The 19,657-nt window shown below is 34.8% G+C and overlaps 1 protein-coding gene across 1 annotated transcript in view; it reads left to right on the top strand.

Annotated features, from left to right (window-relative positions):
• Positions 1 to 965: 965 nt before the first annotated feature.
• LOC145946847 (ankyrin repeat and KH domain-containing protein 1-like) overlaps positions 966 to 19,657 on the top strand; it is a 32,259-nt gene continuing 13,567 nt past the window's right edge. Inside the window, exons 1-10 of the mRNA XM_083056597.1 lie at positions 966 to 1,463; positions 9,776 to 10,216; positions 11,485 to 11,632; positions 12,417 to 12,697; positions 14,994 to 15,279; positions 15,931 to 16,232; positions 16,362 to 16,577; positions 16,749 to 17,354; positions 17,447 to 17,609; positions 17,697 to 18,301. Coding sequence (XP_082912723.1) covers positions 1,203 to 1,463; positions 9,776 to 10,216; positions 11,485 to 11,632; positions 12,417 to 12,697; positions 14,994 to 15,279; positions 15,931 to 16,232; positions 16,362 to 16,577; positions 16,749 to 17,354; positions 17,447 to 17,609; positions 17,697 to 18,301 — 3,309 coding nt within the window. The 5' untranslated portion in view covers positions 966 to 1,202. The remainder of the gene's footprint in view (positions 1,464 to 9,775; positions 10,217 to 11,484; positions 11,633 to 12,416; positions 12,698 to 14,993; positions 15,280 to 15,930; positions 16,233 to 16,361; positions 16,578 to 16,748; positions 17,355 to 17,446; positions 17,610 to 17,696; positions 18,302 to 19,657) is intronic.

Here is a 19,657-nt window from a genome sequence, read left to right as displayed (position 1 = left end):
CAATTATTACAAAATTATAGCCAATATATACTAAGAAGATAAATATACTTATTGTCTGTAGATATCTGTGTATTTTTTTAATTTTCTATATAATAAGTAGGTTTACATAAAAAACTAGTAAGAAGCAAAACAAAATATTTTTTATCTTCACAATGTTGGATTCCACAAAAAAAGAATATAATACTTTTCTATGTAAAGACCTTATTAGGACCTATTTGAATATATCTTAAAATTTATAAAATAAAAAAATCATCCTCTAATAAAATTAGTAATAAAAAAAAATATTAAACTTATAAAATATTTTCTAATAATAATCTAATATTTTTGTAATATATATATATATATATATATATATATATATATATTTAATATATATTATATCCCAGATAGCACACAAGCGTACGTCATTTTGACAGCGTCATTTTGACGGCAATGACGTCATTAGACGTTTAATGACGTCAGTTTGCTATTTGGGATATTTATACATATATTATATATTATTTTATTATATTTTACATTATATTATTATATAATAATAATTATTAATAATAGCTTTGCAGTTGGCAATTCTTAAATTTAATCGGCCGATTGAGTTAATCGGAGATGGTGAAACCGACCCTATGTATTATTATATTTTATATTGTATATTATATTATATATTATATATATTATATTATATTTTATATTATATATATATTATATATTTATATTATATATATTATATATTTATATATTATATTTTATATTTTATATTATATTTTATATTTTATATTATATATATATTATATATTTCTTCCTATTCCTAAAATTTTCTCTATTGTGTGCACTTGACATACTTGAATTGCCGCAGTTTAAATTACGCGCCACGGTGGCGCTGCGGTTTCGCGAGCGAAATATTGGATCGCGAATATTGTTCGAGCGCTGACCGACGACGACGTTCGGGGAAATAAGCGTATTCGGGGGACTCTCTCTCTCGGCTCTCGTCGTCGCCATAGTGGAAATGGCGGGTACTAGCTTACGTGAATGACGACTATCCTCGCTCCTCGCTCACGAAGAGGGCCTCGTATATCGTCGCCACGTTCGTGCGGAGAGAGAGAAAAAAAAAGGGCGAACGAGCGAGTGCGTACGGTGCGTTACGTATCATATCCAGTATAAAGGGGATAGAAACTGTGTGTATCATATGATTTATCTGGGGAGTAAAGATGCAGAATGTAGTACAAGGAACGACCTCGGATAGCCAGAAAAGCAGCAGCCACGAAAAGCAGCAATCCGCGACAGCAGCAGCAGCAGCATTAACACCATCAGCAGCAGCAGTGGTTTATCACGATAATACTGGAAAGACGTCGTCGACTCCCCAATCTTCGAATTCGAGCCCGACGAAATCGGAAACCGAGACCTACTCGGAACTACAGCCACGGTTTATGACTGATTCGTCGGAAAGCGAAGAGGACAGCGTTTCCGAGGTAAACGAGAGAGAAAGAAAGAAAGAGCGAGTGTGAGAGAGAGAAAGAGAGAGATAGGGGCTTATGCTAAGACGTGATAAGACATCCGTACATCCTATGCTAGAAACAGGATGTGAGTGTAAGGGAGAGACGGATAGGAAGAGAGGGAATGGAGAGAGAGAGAGAGACAGAGTGAGACAGACAGACAGACAGACAGAGAGAGAGAGAGAGACAGAGAGAGAAAATGTATATGATTGTCTTGCGCGCTTGTGTTCGTATGTATGTATGTGTGTGTGTGCGTATAATATGTATGTATGCGAATGTAATTTCTGCGAATTTCTAGGCAAATACCATTTCTTCGTGAATTATAACTTCTTGTATGTAGGTTTCATCTCTTTATATATATACATATATATATATATATACATATATATATATACATATATATCATCATTATCGCCATCGTCATCGTCTTCAGGGCAAATGCGCAGGCTAATTCTCGCGAATCTTTTGATTTTGAATTAATATACAGTGGAATTTGCAGGAATTCACGCTGAATTTGTCGGAATTCGCTGGAATTCATACACATACACACAAGTGAAATCCTACTGTGTCTCTTCTCTTTCCGTCCCTTTATGCGCTATTTTTCCTATTTCTAATCAATCTGTACATCTCTCATAGAGTATATCGATGATATCAATATATAATGTTACGAATCTACGTGCTTGTTGTACGTTGAATCGATTGTAACGATCTACGTTACACGATTTACAAGCGTGCGCGTGTGTTACATACATGAGTTTGCACGCACATACGCTCTCTAGGTACGTATCTGTACAAATTCCATGCATATGAGTTGCATTCATGCGCACGGTATACACATATAAAAGAGTGTATCCTTCGAGGTGGGAAAAACTGTACGAGATGACGATCTTGTGTCATTGTTATCTATGCCCGAGAGAGAGAGAGAGAGAGAGAGAGACAGATAGACAGACAATATTCCATTAACATGCAATACTATCGCCGCATTGCTGACAAATACGAAAAATTTTCCCGAACTATATATATATTATATATATACACAGGGTGTCCCAAACTTACTATATCACCCGTTAATGGGAGATTCCTGAGGTTATTTGGAGATGATTTTTTTCTCAGTGAAAATGTCGAGGTACCAATAATTTCCGAGTTATAAGCGATTGAAAATAAAAGCTTTTTCGCAAACTAAGCCTTGTGGAAATAAAATATTAACCAAACTACATTCTTTAGTTAATTTCAGGTAGAGTTTACTTTAATAGAATTTTAATTTAAGGTTAGTTATAAAGATAAATGACACAAAAAGTACATGATGACAGTCTGGGACACCTAGTGTGTGTGTGTATATGTATATAAAACTTCACTACGCTTCGCGAAGAAGCTTTAGAATATTTAACATATATATATATATATATATATATATATATATATATATATGTAACGTGTGTAAAAAGAGAAAGGATTTTTTTTCACGCATTGTAAAACGTATCGCGAAGCAATTTTCGCTTGTTTATAAGGGACAAATCTGATTAATTCACGTAAATTTAAAGCTCCTGGCTTCTACCATATTGGAATTATGACGTCAGAAGCGAGAAAATTATCTGAAGTGCTGTTTCATCGAAATATCTTTTCATTTAAAAATGGCATCTAAGAATTTTCAGTATGTGCTTTCTCTGACGTCACAATCTAACAGCCGCGGCGAGCATCCAGGAGCCTTCGGCCCTGCGCAATAAAGAAAATAGGAATAAATATTAAATATTAGGAATAAGAATTATTTTAAAATAATAAAATCGATAAGACTCTATAATAAAAAAATACAAATTCGGGTATAAAGGATTAGTAAAGGTTAATAAGTTAGCAAGAACTCTTTATATTCGAATTTATATTTCTGTATTAGAGTTTTTTCGACTTTATTATTTTAAAATAATTTCTATTCCTAATATTGTCTCTATTGTGCGCAGGGCCTTTAACATATAAATACGAAAAATTGCCCTGAACCAACTTCTCACTACGCTTCGATTTGGAATATTTAACATACATATATAACGTGTGTAAAAAGAGAAAGAATTTTTTTTTCACGCGCGTGAAACATATCGCGAAGCAATTTTCGTTTGTTCATAAGGTAAACCTTAATTTGAAAATCAGATTTAATTATTTTAAAAGCGTAAGTTAAATCGGCTTAACTCGAAAAATGCAACAAAACGAAGAACGACGATACACGACGACTGATTAGCGCAGTCTTTTCATTAGTTTTATCCAATCTTATCTGATGTGTAATTGAGGATACTTTAGAGTAAATTGGCACTACAAATCGTGAATCGTATCGTGTGTGCATTCAGATTCAAAAAAATTTGTTTTTCTTTATCTCTATTATGCGCGAGAATGTAGATTATAACGTAAAAAGGAAAAGGCAAGAAATTTTATATTAAGTTAGCTAACCTAGAGACTAATTAAGCTTTGCAACTATGGCCGATCGTACATTGTACTTACAACTACATCACTGACTCACATTCTTCCTTCTGCACCGTGAACATAACCTAGAAGAAATCGAATCGCTGATCTAAAATTATTTATTCCAACTGTAACCAAAGCTAGTCTCTCGCCATATTTCAGGCCACTCTCTTGGTTAAAACACTAACCTCAATTAGCTTCCTTCTTTTCCATCTACAATGTAGTTGGGATTGTAACATGAAAAAAAATTGCTATTAAAATTTGAAATTATTTTATTTTATTTTTCTTGTTTATCTACATTTCAGGAAAAAAATTGTAAGAACATAAAGAATATTGCATGTTAATTTAGCGTTATAAATATCTTTAACGCATAAAGCGAACTGCTTTACGACATTTTATAATGACGCTAAGTAAAAAAAAGAAAAACATAATTTCTTTCTTTTTAGTACTAATATCTATCTTTTTAAACACAATATTTCTCCATAGTCTGAAATCTTTTTTTTAAATGATTTAAAACATTTTTTTTTTTGAAATCATAATAATAACAGCACGCTTTATATAAGAAGTCAAAATTTCAATTATAGGTAAATGGAATAGAGAGAAAAGAAATTAAAACCTTCGTCTTATAACTTACGAATTTTTCTGTCGAGCAAAATATTTTCTAAAGATCATACACAGAAAAAGACATGAAATTGCTAAATCAAGATTTAGCTAAAATTTAATTGACTCAATACAGAGCTGGATCTAATTGTAAGACGAATTCTGATCGAGACTTTGATCATATCACATTGAGGCAATTTATTTAATATTATCTAATAATTCTTGTAAAGAGAGAGGTGGGATTATACACACACACACACTTATCGATTTAAATACAAGTTAGGAAAGATAGAATATATAGTTGAGAAACTCCTGTAAATATCCTTCAAATGGTGATTTGTGTCTAAAAATGCAGTTTTATAAAATTAGATTTATGTAAACAGAGAAGAGAACTCAGTAAACTGACGATTATCATCAATCGACACTCGCTTTAAGGATTCGCCATCGCGTTAAGAATATTGGTGCTTTTTCCTCTTCCGTTTCACGACTTTTTGATTGTGTTGAATCAGCTACCAAATGTCTTCGCTTTGCTGGCTAAGGTGTGTAAATGGCTAACTCGCGTATAATGAACGTAAGGAACGAAGGAAAGAAAGGACGAATGTCAGCGGAAAATGCACTCACCGAGAAAGAAGGTTATATAATCAGATAATACATGTATGTGTGTTAATGATTGTCCACCATGGAAAAATAGAATTGTCGATACCGACGTCTAGAATCTATCTCTTTTTTTATCGTTCTTTTTGTTCCTTTGTTCGTCGCTCGTAATTTTTATTGTCTTCTCTCTTTGATTTCAATTTTTTTTTTTTTTTTTTTTTTGCTAAAGTATAAGTTGTTGCATATTTCGCAACAATTTGATCCTGATGTTCACCGAGAGGATCGGGACGCAACCGCCAAAGAGTGCAGTATTCGAATGCCATTCCCATTCTTCTTGGCATCTCTGCGTGTTCCACGAAAGAAAGAGAGAGAGTAAGAGGGGGAGAGGAGGAAGGAGAGAGCGCGAGTAAATGAGAGACAGTACGAAGGAGAAGGGAAGAATGAATGTATGTATGAGTGAGACGTGCGAGTGTGTACGTATGTATGTTGCATAGACTGGTTTAGTACTCTCTTAGGCTAGAGCCTAGTGTGCTCCGCACGCGCGTGCGCACACGTCCATCCGGCGTGTATGAAACGCGCGCGTACAGGAAGCCGTATACAAATATATATTTAAGTATCATGCCACACGTATGGGATACACGCGATGGGATACACGTACACATTGTATGCATATACGATGCGTATACGCTCTCTTACACTCCTGTCCCTATCATGGGTATATATCGTACACCATGTACAGGGTGTTTCTAAATAAGTGGGAAAAATTTTAAGGAGATGATTCTCTGTCGAAAATTAAGGAGGAGGTCTTTCACATAAACATATACGCCTACATTCTTCCCTGAGGAGCTAGACCTGGTCCACAATAGGTGATTTAACCCCTAAGCCTTAAGAAATTGACTAATCACAGTCTAGTATTCTCATCATACTTGATTGCGATTGGTCAATTTCTTAAGGAGCTTAAATTATCTATCGTGGACCAGGGGTTAGGGTGAAAACCCATGGACTGATATTTTCCGCGTAACGCGTACCGCGTAACCAATCAGAGCCGTTCCACGTTTCCTTTACGCGAAATTGAATGTTCTGATTGGTTACGCGATACGCGTTACGCGGAAAATATCAGTCCATGGGTTTTCACCCTTACACTTCTCCAAAGGGGGAGGTAAAAATTTAGGTTTTTATTTTTTTCTCAAGTTTTGGACAAGTTGAGAAAAATAAAATTTGATGAACATTTTCCAACTAGTAAAGGGGATACTTATAAATATTTTTTCATCCTCCCGTGTGTCGTTATAAGGAGATAAAATTACCCCTATTTATTTTTTATTTTAATTAAAATTTAACGAGCGGAATGTGATCCAAAAGTATGCGTTAGAAAGCTTGATTCCTTTAGAAAAACTTTTTTATTTCTTTTATTCTTTTCGTAAAATCAGTTTTCAAGAAAAAAATAAAATACATTATCATGCACAGCAGGATGCTAAATGGCATAGGTCTAGAGTGATGAGAAGTTGAATTTTAGAATTAATAAAAAAAAATTATAGTAAACGTTGGAAAAAATGGAACATTTTTTAATCCAAAATTTGAGGCAAAAGAAATGAAAACTTAATAGTGAATTCGGTTGGATGCACTCACTGGCGGATCCTGGGGGAGGGTTTTGGGGTTAACCCCCCACCCTTGCAAATTAAAAGAAACAGTTTTGCTGAATTCGTTTAAAAAATATAAGTAAAGAAAAACAAACGTTAAAGAGCTATCGACGTGATTGATTCTGGAATAAAAGCTAATCATGAAATATTAAATAAAATAATTTTGCAACCCCCCCCCCACCCCATTATCGACGTCAGAATCCGCTAGTGGATGCACTAGTGTCCATTAAAGGTTATTGCACACAAATTTACAATGTCATAAATAATAATAAAAAAAAAATTAATATTAACAATAAGAGCTAATATTATTATCATTCGTATTGATATACAATAATAATATATAATTATATATATAATAATATATTATTATTATTACATATCACGAATAATGACAGTAATACGTTGTATTATAATTATCTTGATATTTTTATTACTTATTATATTGTAAATTTGTGTACGATAATCTTTAATGTGTATTAATTCGTTATAATTTTCATCCCCCATTAGAGGACTGTAACTTTTTAGAGAGGGACATAAGAGTATATATATTTATATGAAAGACCTCGTTTAATTTTCTACAGAGAATTGTCTCCTAAAATTTTTCGCTGTTATTTAGAATCACTTTGTATACAGGGTGTCCCAGACCTACCGTATAACCTGTTAATGACAGATTCCTGGGGCAGATTTGGAGACGATTTTTCCTCAGCGAAAATGTCGAGAGAGGTCATAATGTATTTTGCATGTTCTCAATTTTTGCCATATTTGTAACTAATTGTAAGCCCTAAATTAAAATTCTATTAAAGTAAACTCTACCTGAAATTAACTAAAAAATGTTGTTTTGTTAATATTTTATTTCCAAAAGGTTCAGTTTGCGAAAAAGCCTTTATTTTCAATCGCTTATAATTCGAAAATCATTGGTGCCTCGACATTTTCGCTGAGGAAAAATCGTCGATAAGTCTGAGACACCCTGTATATATAAAAACCACATATACACATAGGATGCGTGAGTCGCGCGAGCATGCCTGCTGCGTTTGAATCAATCGGCGCGCTATCTAGCGGATTTCTCATAATATGCTGTGTTCTTTCACTCGCGAGTGTCTGTCCGCACGAGTTCGCGATGTCGATTAGTCTATCGTGAGTCTATCGCGAGTCACTTGTCAAGCTTATTAGCTTCACTCGCTCCTCGCTCTTACGTCAATTCGCTCTGCCCTCTTTCTCTTTCTCGTTGTTCGTGAGTTCGCGAACACACATTGGGTAGCCTGCTGCTAGTCGACGTTACATACTTCGGACTCTACAATCTCTACATACTCGTGTAGGACAGAGCCACCATATTATTCCATAGTATATCCTATCAACGGCGTTCCTTGTCCTTCGCGATCTCTGCTACTCGCGTCTTCCCTTACATATGTCTTCCGTCACGTCGGTGACGAGAGGAAGAGGCATCCTTCTTAGATAGCGTCGCTGTCCCTCCTGTCACTTCTCTCTTCTGGAAGCTAACGAACAACGCCGAGTTTTCGACGCGAATGTACGCTCGATCGCGCTCGCGCTGCTTCGGCTGCCGATGATTATATGTCCGCGAGGCGAAGGGGCGGGAGGGGGGGGAGTTGAGGAGAGACGAACAAATGGGTGGACGATGCGCAGGTATGCGGAGCGGAACCGCGGAATCGGTCTCGTGGAGGAAGCGTATATCGGTGTCGTCATCCTCTATGTTCTCTCTCTCTCTCTCTCTCTCTCTCTCTCTCTCTCTCTCTCTCTCTCTCCCCCCCCTCTCCCTCTTTCCCTCCGGAGAAAAAGAAACGGTTCCAAGTGTCAAAAGATTGCTGAAGCGTCACTCTTGTATCGTCGTCGCGTAACAGCAGCAGTTCACACAACCTCCTAGCCTACAACACGCGATTATACACTTTTATACACCCGTATTTCCGATTTTTTTCCTTTTTTACATCAATTGTCTCGTACATCCGGTTCCCTTGTGTATTCGCCCTTGCATGCGTTTATGGATATGAATATCCTGTTATTGCTGAGTATATATATATATATATATAAAATATGTGTGTGTGTGTTGTTTGCGAGTGGGTGGATGACAGAGGCAGAATGTGAGAATGTCATTTATAAGGCATATCTTCTGTTTTGGATTTTAATCTTTGGAATTGCAATGTCAATTTCATGCAATTTTATACGTCTCTCTGTTCATCGATTATGATATCTACATAATATCTTTGTGACGATATGAATAAATAACATACAAGATGTATTATAAATCTCTCGTAGCAAGAGATCAATGTAAATAAATAAAGTCTACAATGATATATATCATATATATATTATTTAGGCTGCGTTCTGATATTTTACATACACAACAGATTTTCAGTACTGGAAGTGAATATTAGAATGCATTTTTTATATATATATATACTCAACGACATGATTATATCCTCAGCAATATATATAATTATCTTTATTCTCTTCTGTTTCTTGCAATGCTGTATACTATCTAGCTTTCTAACGATATAAAGTATAAAATGAGATATATAATTTTATATATATATATACAGGGTGTCCGGTAATAGTCGCATCAACCGTCGTGTGCAGATTCCTGGGATCATTTGGAGACGATTTTTCCTCAGCGAAAATGTCGAGGGAGGTCATTATTTTTTGCATGTTTTCAATTTTTGCCATCATGTATCTTTGTAACTAAGCCTTAAATTAAAATTCTATTAAAGTAAACTCTACCTAAAATTAACTGAAGAATGTGAATTTATTATTCTTTTATTTCCACAAGGCTTAGTTTGCGAAAAACCCTTTATTTTCAATCGCTTATAACTCGAAAATTATTGGTGTCTCGACATTTTTGCTGAGGAAAAATCGTCTCCAAATGATCCCAGGAATCTGCACACGACGGTTGATGCGACTATTACCGGACACCCTGTATATATATATATATAATTAACTTTATTCTATTATATTTCTTGCATTTCTCTGTACTGGCCAGCATGCTAACGATACTTTTGATTGTAGGTGGACTGTTTTGCGATAGATCAGGCTGAATTGGACGAAGATCATCCTGAATCGTCGAAATTTCTATTGACACCTGAAGATCCCGAGCGTTCTGTAGATCCAGAGACCCAAGCGCGTCTCGAGGCGCTCCTGGAAGCGGCCGGTATCGGAAAGCTATCATCGGGTGATGGCAAACACCTGGCCGATCACGAGGTGCTTCGTCGTTTAACATCCAGTGTTTCTTGTGCATTAGACGAGGCTGCGGCCGCATTAACACGTATGCGTAGTGACAATCCACGTACGCCGAACGAAAAGCGCTCTCTTGTCGAGGCTTGCACCGACGGGGACGTTGGTACCGTTCGGAAATTATTGACAGAGGGCCGGAGCGTTCATGAAACTACCGAGGAGGGAGAAAGTTTGCTCTCCTTAGCTTGTTCTGCTGGTTACTACGAGCTCGCTCAGGTTTGGATCGAAGCAAACATATTTTATTTCCTTCTCGAGGATCAATCCCTGTGGTTGTGAATGGTTGTGCGAAATTCCAAGCTCATTTCGAAAGAAATTTTGTTAAAGTATGCATGACGTCATTGTTGTTGACACGTATGGAAATAATTTTTGGTACACATTTAATATATATCTTATGGTGTGTATAATATAAATTTGATTGTCAAATTGTGCAATTTATTTTGCATAAATAATTTTCAAAAAGGAACTTCTTAGTAAAAATTATATGCTGTAGTATTTCTCGTGTGAAATTAAATTAAATTGTCTTATTTTATATAGGTATGCACTATTCACATCAAACAATTGGGCTTTAATGTTGTTACAAAGTTTTTATATTGGCATGTATGTTTAAACTTATTTATTATAAATTAATTCAAGTTTACGGGTACTTTATCATAGTCATTCAGTTATTGCAAGAATATCATTATTTAAAAACGGTACATATATCTGCTGCTTTTTATCTTGAAAGTAAATCTTTTAGCTTTACAAGACTTAAATTAAAAAGCTATATTTTCAATATATGTATTTCTTTTTAATCTGCAATTATACATATGTATATTTGTGTGTACTGTATAAAATTCGTGAATGAATGTTAATTAGCTAAAATTTTTAATTATATTGCAGCTATATTATGATTTTATAAAAATTTTTTTCTCTTGAAATACATCAAAATAAATTTGTTTTTTTATATGCTACTATTTGCATTTTGATAATACAAATTGGTAAAATGTAATAAAAATTTCTTCATTATTATTTTATTAATGAATGCATGTATAACTCAATCTTCATATATATTCTACTGTAAAAATGAATTTTATGTTTAAGATTTACAATTTACGATTTATTAACTAATCTATAAACATCTTATGTCTTTAGTATATTTTATCAATTCATACCATCAAACATGAATCATGATATATGAAAAAACTAATTTGTTTTGACATATTTTATACAAGAAAAAAATTCACACAACTTTTTTGCTTTATAATACAATTGTAAAACGATGAATTGGCAACTAAAACTAAACAGACCTTTACAAATATTCGTCATTTGCATAAAATATTTATATGTTGGATTAAAATTTTTTTTATCCAATTGTTACAATATATCATTGGCATGAAAAGTCAGAGTGTTACAATCGTACAATTATAAAGTACAAATTCATTTGAAATTACTCTTGTAGAGAAAAATTCACCTGTAGCATGTTTTTTCTTGTTTTTACAAAATAGGTTCTTTTGGCGATGAATGCTAATGTAGAAGATCGCGGTATTAAAGGGGATTGTACCCCCCTAATGGAAGCTGCCAGTGCAGGACATGTAGATATTGTGAGTCTGTTGATCGCTCATGGAGCAGATGTCAATGCTCAGTCTACATCAGGTAAAAAAAATTTTGCAGCAGCTATTTACTTCTTATTTGTATGCTTAAGTATCCCGCACTAAGCTTATGTAAAATAGATTTCGGTTAAATCAGCTGTTTTTTTTTTATATGTCATAGCTTATGATCTACTGAATAAAAGATGTAATAGCCAAAGCTAAATAATGGACAGTTACTGAGCTACAGCCAGTCGCAGAATCTGAATTTTTTTGTGTTTGACTTGGCTGTAAATCAGTAACTATCTATTATTTAGCTTTAAGTCTATTACATTTTTTGTTCAGCAGGTCATAAGCTACATATGAGAAAAACAAGCAGATTTTACTAAGATTCAATTTTATATAAGATTAGTGTGGAATTTTTGAATTTACATGAAATCCTAGATGAAATTAAATCCCGATAAAATCAGCTGGTTCTCTTATATGTTGCTTATGATCTACTGAACAAAAAATGTAATAGTTTCAAAGTTAAATAATAGACAGTTACTGATTTACAATCAGTTAAACATGAAAAACTCGGACTTTGCGAGCTGTTTGACTGGCTATGACTCAATAATTGTCCATTATTTAGCTTTGAGACTATTGCATCTTTTGTTCAGCAGGTCATAAGCTACAACATATGAAAAAACCAGCTGATTTAAACGAAATCCATTTCACATAAGATTAGTGCCTTCTATTTGCAAATATAAGGTATATCAGGTTAACGATAACGAATTGGTCGAGGATAATATTGTGTTACAAAGTATTTGTATTTGTATTAATTATATTAATGATATTTGTATTAATTGAAGGTAATACACCTCTTATGTATGGCTGCGCCGGCGGACATGAAGAGGTAGTACGTGTCTTATTAGAAGCGGGGGCCAACGTTGAGGATCACAATGAGAATGGTCATACACCTTTGATGGAAGCGGCGAGTGCTGGTCACGTTCAAGTTGCCAAGATCTTACTTGATCACGGTGCCGGCATTAATACGCATTCCAATGAATTTAAGGAATCGGCATTAACGTTGGCCTGCTACAAGGGACACTTAGAGATGGTTCGCTTCTTATTGGACGCTGGTGCAGATCAGGTATCAATTTTATCATCTCGTTTTCTTCAATTCAATATAATAAACATTTAGGAAACAACAATTGTATGTTAATACAAAGGCCTTTCTTTTCTTTCTTGCATTTTTGTTAATTGTTCATGAAGTACATCGTGTTATGAAAGAAATTGTTAGGGATTTCAGAGAACCCATAAATCAGAATAGTCCTCGCGACCTTCCTACATTTTTCAAAAATAAATACAATGAATATAAAAAGGAAGAAATGTAATTTGAACTTTCTTATCCATGTTTTGATATAACATCAGAATAAAAATTGTTTGTAAAAAAAATTGTAAAAAATAGAATGGGTTTTAAAATATATTACTATATCTTAATCGATCTATCCAGACAAACTTCCATTGATGCATAGAGAGAAATAAAAAATAAAGAACATTACATTCTTTCTAGATGTGTTAATGTTTGTCTGATTTTTTTGGACATTTTTTAGTGCAATTTCACTTGGCGTTACAAATATTTTTGACCAATAGAGATAGAAAAATATTTTTTTTCAATTGGTTGATTCCCGAATGATTCCCGAAACACTTACTTTGTAAAGCCTTGTGTCTACGATGCTAGGACTCGATCCGACTTCTCGGACCGAGACAATTAATTTGCAGTTTTTTACGAAAAAGCAATTTTATTGGCTACACTTCTTTCGAACCGAGAACTCGGACCGAGTCCTAGCATCGTGGACACAAGACTTAAAGCATAGACTCACTAGTTTATGGAAAGTGAAAAGCATTTGGATTTTGTGAGTATTCTGATCAAATCACGTTTCAAATGACATTTGTTGTATCAATTAAAATGTACTTTGGATTAACTTTTTAATTGGTTCTGTTGTTGTTAATGTTTCGATAATGAGGCGCGATTGGTTGATAGCTAGCAACACTACTAGTATAATAGTTCCTCTTGCATTAATTGAAGCCTAGTTACTTCCGTTTTTAGTTATTTTTTATATGTTTTCTATAAAGGCCTGTGTCCACGATCCGAGAATTCGGTCAGAGTTGTCGGACCGAGAAAAAGTTACTAAAACTCGGATGGTGGACACACCGAACTTGGATGCAAAACTCGAATAGAAAGCTCGGATGAAAAAATGCGTCACGTCCCATTTTTCCATACTAGTTGCTAGGTTTATATCAATTTAATTTCTTGTTGTCAACATTATTACTTTATAAATAGCTAATAAATGTTGGTGAACGTGACATTGGATAATAGAAATGTAATTTTCATAACTTTTAATAATTTTTTCTTTATTTTTTTACGTATTTGACTATAAGCCATCTAGAGTCGTCAAAGTACAACTACTTCTATTCGAGAACTTGAATCGAGAACTCGGACCGATTTTTAGTATCGTGGACACAGGCCTTTAGGCGAATTCATGGGACGCTCGTTTCACGAACGACCTAACGTTACACGTGGTCACGTGATTTTGACTTAACACTAGTGTCAGGAAAAAAGAGCTGGATTTTTTCAGCTTTTAGCATTAAATATATCGACATAATACTGCCGCTAAATAAATAATAAATTTGATGCTAAACCCTTTTCAAGTGTTTTTCATAATGTAACGTCAACTTTGATCAGGTGATCTACTTTAACGCTAAAAAGAGCGTCAGCGTGAAAAGGCACCTATAGGTGCGAACATATTTATTCTTGTCTAAAACATTTTCTGATCGGTGCTTTAGCTCGAGTAGTACTATGTTAGAAAAGGACGGGTTGATGGCAATTTCTATCTTTTCCCGTTTCTCCCCATTTCAGTGAGCATTCCAGTATAGTATAGAGTTCAGCAATAAACTGAACAGAAAGGTCCTGTATCATTTTGCTAAATTCGCAGAATATCTGAACTAATAAGCACGTGGAAAGCGATAGGCCGGAATCGACAGGCATCATAGATTTTAGGGTAGATAGCTGTAAGAAATAACGAAACAAAAACATGTGAAATAATAGCGTTCCGAGCGAACTTCTCTCTTCCTTTCTTTCCCTATCTATTCTAGGCGATCAAAAGGTCTATTCTATATGTCTATGATGCCTACCAATTTCGGCCTGCCGCTTTCCATTCATTCGCACTTATTGCCAGATAATTATTTTAATTAATAGCGCAATAATTATTGCGAATTTAGCAAAATACAGGACTTTTGCATTGGCACAATCTTTACCAGACACCAGATGTACATACAGATGTATATCTTCTATAAAAAAAATTACTTAGTAAGAACTATATGGTAAAGTAATGATAAAAATTCATTTATGATTAATTTAAATTAAATTTTGAAAATTTTTACAGGAACATAAGACTGACGAAATGCATACGGCACTTATGGAAGCCTCGATGGACGGTCACGTGGAAGTTGCCCGTTTACTTTTAGATTCAGGCGCTCAAGTAAATATGCCGACCGACAGTTTCGAGTCACCATTAACATTAGCAGCTTGCGGTGGTCACGTAGAATTGGCGATGCTTTTGATCGAGCGTGGAGCAAACATCGAAGAAGTTAATGACGAAGGTTACACACCGTTGATGGAGGCTGCGCGTGAAGGTCACGAAGAGATGGTCGCTTTACTTTTGAGTCAAGGTACGAATTAAGGGTAACTAGTTTACAAAAAAAAATATATTTTTTTTTTTTCCCCCCATTTTAAACCAGACAAGGTGTTTCTTATAGATTTTTGGATGCTGAAAACGATGACGTAAGCCAATTTTTATTAGCACGTCAGGTTTTCGAAATAATTGAAGTTTAATATGCAAAAAATCATCATAGGTGGAATATTTGCTATCTCAGCAAAACTCTGTATTTAAATCCTTCCTAACATGACTAAAAAGTAAGATATCGAAATAAAAAAAATGCATTTTATAGGGGATGAACGATACATTCATGATATTTGATCAAACTTTTCAGATAACGTTAACCTTTTTTACAAAAAAATTTCAAATATCACAAAAAAGTCATTTTTTACACATTAAACCTCCATTATTTTAGAAATCTGACGTGCTAGTGAAATTTGGTTTTCAGCACCCAAAAATCTATAAGAAACACTTTGTTTGGTTTAAAATAATTTTTGACTGTAAACTAGTGTAATTGTTAAATAATCGAATATGCAAGAAGATATAAATAAAAAATATAAATGAATATAAAATTGTAATATATATAATTAGGTATTATAATATAATATATAACATGTAATTATAATAGTTGTAATATATAATTATAAAGGTATATGTAATAAAGGTGCGAACATCAATGCCCAAACCGAGGAGACTCAAGAAACGGCACTTACTCTGGCTTGTTGTGGCGGTTTCCTGGAAGTTGTCGATTTTTTAATTAAGGCGGGGGCGGATATAGAATTAGGTGCGTCTACTCCTTTGATGGAGGCCGCTCAGGAAGGACACTTGGATCTTGTGCGATATTTATTGGAATCTACAGCCGATGTTCACGCTCAGACGCAAACTGGGGATACAGCTTTGACATATGCCTGCGAGAACGGTCATACAGACGTCGCTGATCTTTTACTGCAATTTGCCGCCGACTTAGTATGCATTTTTTAAATAATATAATTATGGAATTGCAATTTTTTCCTATTTTTATGTATTTTTAAGTTATTTTGTAGTTTCTTTGTCTCGAAGTACGAATTATTTATAGTAATTTATTTTGTATTATAGGAGCATGAGTCAGAAGGCGGTAGAACGCCACTGATGAAGGCTTGTAGGGCGGGTCATCTGTGCACAGTTCAATTCCTTATTTCGAAGCGCGCTGATGTCAATCGACAAACTACAAATAATGATCACACTCCTCTTTCATTGGCATGCGCTGGTGGTCACCTCGCAGTAGTTGAACTGCTTCTAGCACAATCTGCAAATCCATTTCATAAATTGAAGGTATGTTGTATTTGAAACATTTAAATTAAAAAGAATAATATTTTTAACCTATTTATATACATATATATAATTATGTAATAAGATTACTAATAATATATTAATCATTCAATCTATTTTGTATAACATTAACAATTTTATCAGTATGTAATATAATAATCTAATGTATTGTAGGATAACTCCACCATGCTAATAGAAGCGGCGAAAGGTGGTCATACTGCTGTTGTTCAACTTTTATTAGACTATCCTCATAGCATTATGATGAGTGCCCCCCATAGTGCTGCCTCTGCATCCATGTTATTACCACAACAACAACAACAACAGCAGCAGCAACAACAACAACAACAGCAGCAGCAGCATATAAGTCATCAGCAACATGTACCACCTCACCCTCAGCAAGCATCTACACAACCGCAGCATCAGCAACAACAGCAACAGACGACTGAACAACAGACGCAAAATCTTCAACTCAAACATAATACACAAAAGTCATTATTGAGAAAGAATCGATCAGTGACTATAATGCCCGACATGAGCCTTACTTCTGCCGAAGCTCAGCAAGTTCGTTCACAGCCTGCAGGGGAACCGGTTGCTATCACCAAGGACGATACCAATATTCTCGATAAAGGCAGTGGAGGGTTCACGAGTTTGTCGGAACCTAATATTAGTCTTAGTCCGACAGCGACAGCGTCGACGCAAGGAGTAAATGTTACCGAGAGTCGAAAGAATATTAGACAAGAACAAATAATTCATAAACAACAAATACTTGAAGAATTACAAGTACGTTTTACATGCGTGTGTACATTACAATTTTATTATATTTTGTCTTATCATTGTTTTTTTGTAATATGTGTCATAATTATATCCTACAGAGGGTAGAGCGAGAATTAAATCTTAAAAGTACGGGACATATACTTTCGGGTCCGCGAAATTCCATCGTAAATCAGTCCCAGCAACAGCAAGATCCTAGCGAGACCGAGACGTTGTTACCAGGCGTGCTGAATATCGACTTGCCAGGTCAATCGACGTCTCATGGTACTTTTTTTTATTTATTATAATTTTTTTATGCAGATGTTTACGCAGACTGTACTTTCAATGTAATTATTTTTTTTCTCCCAAAAGGTTTAGTTTGCAGTACGACCGGGATGACAGGCAATTCGTTGGCGTACCAAGGAACCAGCGATGCGGCATTGGTGTGCAGCGCTTACATCGACAGCAAGCTGATGGGAATGCAAAATGCGCACTATCCGAAGATGATGCCTGTCCCTACCACGATGGAAACCTTCCCCACGGATACCTTTCCTTCCTCGCCTCCTCCCTTGTCACTCGCGTCGTTGCCAGCCACGACCGCGACAACCGCTATGCCGCTGATCACCACTTCCTCGACGGCTGCCACGCCGAGTCCGCCGAGTATCTCTTCTACTTCCCCGACTATCATAGCCGTCTCTCAATCGCCCATCACCGCGAGCAGCGACGTCAGTCAAAACACCGCTATAAGCGATCGTCCGAAAGCCAAGCCCGTGTCCAAGAAGGAAGGGAAGAACATACGAAAGGCCACATCCGGCATGGGAATGGCGAAGCTGCAACAGACACAGGCTACCATCATGGCCGGGCTTCAGCAGCAGTATCAGCAGAAGCAACGACAGCATCCCTCTTACCAGGTGCAACAAGTCCAACAATTGCAGCAACTCAATCAGCAATTGCAGCTCCAGCTGGATCAAGTGCAGGTGGACCTTTTATATATATTCTCATCTTTATATATAGTTTGTTTTTCAGTTCAGTAAAGTACCCTGCATTAATCTTATGTAAAATGGATTTCGGTTACCTTAGGATTTAGGATTTAGGTCAGATTATAAGCTACAACATATAAAAAAAACCAGCTTATTTATCCTCCTCATCGACCATGTTGGAATTGTGACGTCAAAGGCGAGAAATCATACGCTAAAAATTCTTAGATGAATTCTTAGAGTGCTAAAGCCATCTGAACTAATATTTTATAGAAATATCTTTTCATTTAAAAATGGTGTTTAAGAATTTTCAGCGTGTGCTTTCCCGCCTCTGACGTCACAATCTAACATGACCGCGGCGAGGACCCAGGAGCCTTAAATTAGCTGGTTTTTTTTTATATGTTGTAGCTTATGATCTGCCGAACAAAAGATGTAATAGCCTTAATTAAGATTTAAAGCTAAATAATAGACAGTTATTGAGCTAGTCAAACAACTTCCAGAATCTGAATTTTTCGTGTTTGACTGGCTGTAAATCAGTAACTATCTATTATTTAGCTTTAAATCTATTACATTTCAGCAGGTTACAAGCTACAACATGTGAGAAAATCAGCTGATTTTATCAAGATTCAATTTTATATAGACTTAGTGCGGAATTTTTGAATTTATATGAAATCCTAGATGAAATTGAATCCCGATAAAATCAGCTGGGGATTTACTGATTTACAATCAGTCAAACATGAAAAACTCGGACTTTGCGAACTGTTTGACTGACTGTAACTCAATAATTGTCCATTATTTAGCTTTGAAGCTATTGAATCTTTTATTCAGCAGGTCATAAGCTACAACATATGAAAAAACCAGCTGATTTAATCGATATCCATTTCACATAAGATTAGTGCGAGGTACTTTTTAAGCGGTGCAAGATTATAACTTGATTTAAAACTTATATTTCCTCAGTATAATTGAATTACTGATGTTAGACGCGAGAAATCGTATAAATTTTTTTCTCGCGTCGAAATAAATTAGTTTTTTTGTATGATAATATGAATATCAAAATATGCCAAAAACTTTTTTTAAATATTATTTTGCATTAATAAATGTACATGTATGATTTTTTTTTTTTTTTTGCATGTATCTTACGTTTCTGGCAAAAGTAAAGTTTTGTAATAATTAATTAAATATTTAATTTCAGTTATTTATATTAATTTTATTATTCCACGAATTTCGAAAAGCAAATCTTATATTTTATCAATTTATACTATTAAATTAGTAAATTTAAATGTAAATGAGATCATATACAAAAGAAAGCAATTTTAATAATTTATTAATTTTTTAAAATAAGTAATATATATAATT

This window comes from Prenolepis imparis, unplaced genomic scaffold, assembly GCF_030444845.1.
Source record: "Prenolepis imparis isolate NDT839.2.m4 unplaced genomic scaffold, iyPreImpa1.0 SCAF_24, whole genome shotgun sequence".
Lineage (NCBI taxonomy): Eukaryota > Metazoa > Arthropoda > Insecta > Hymenoptera > Formicidae > Prenolepis > Prenolepis imparis.
The sequence above is the reverse complement of the archived record's forward strand: the minus strand, read 5'-3'. Positions and strand labels throughout refer to the sequence as shown.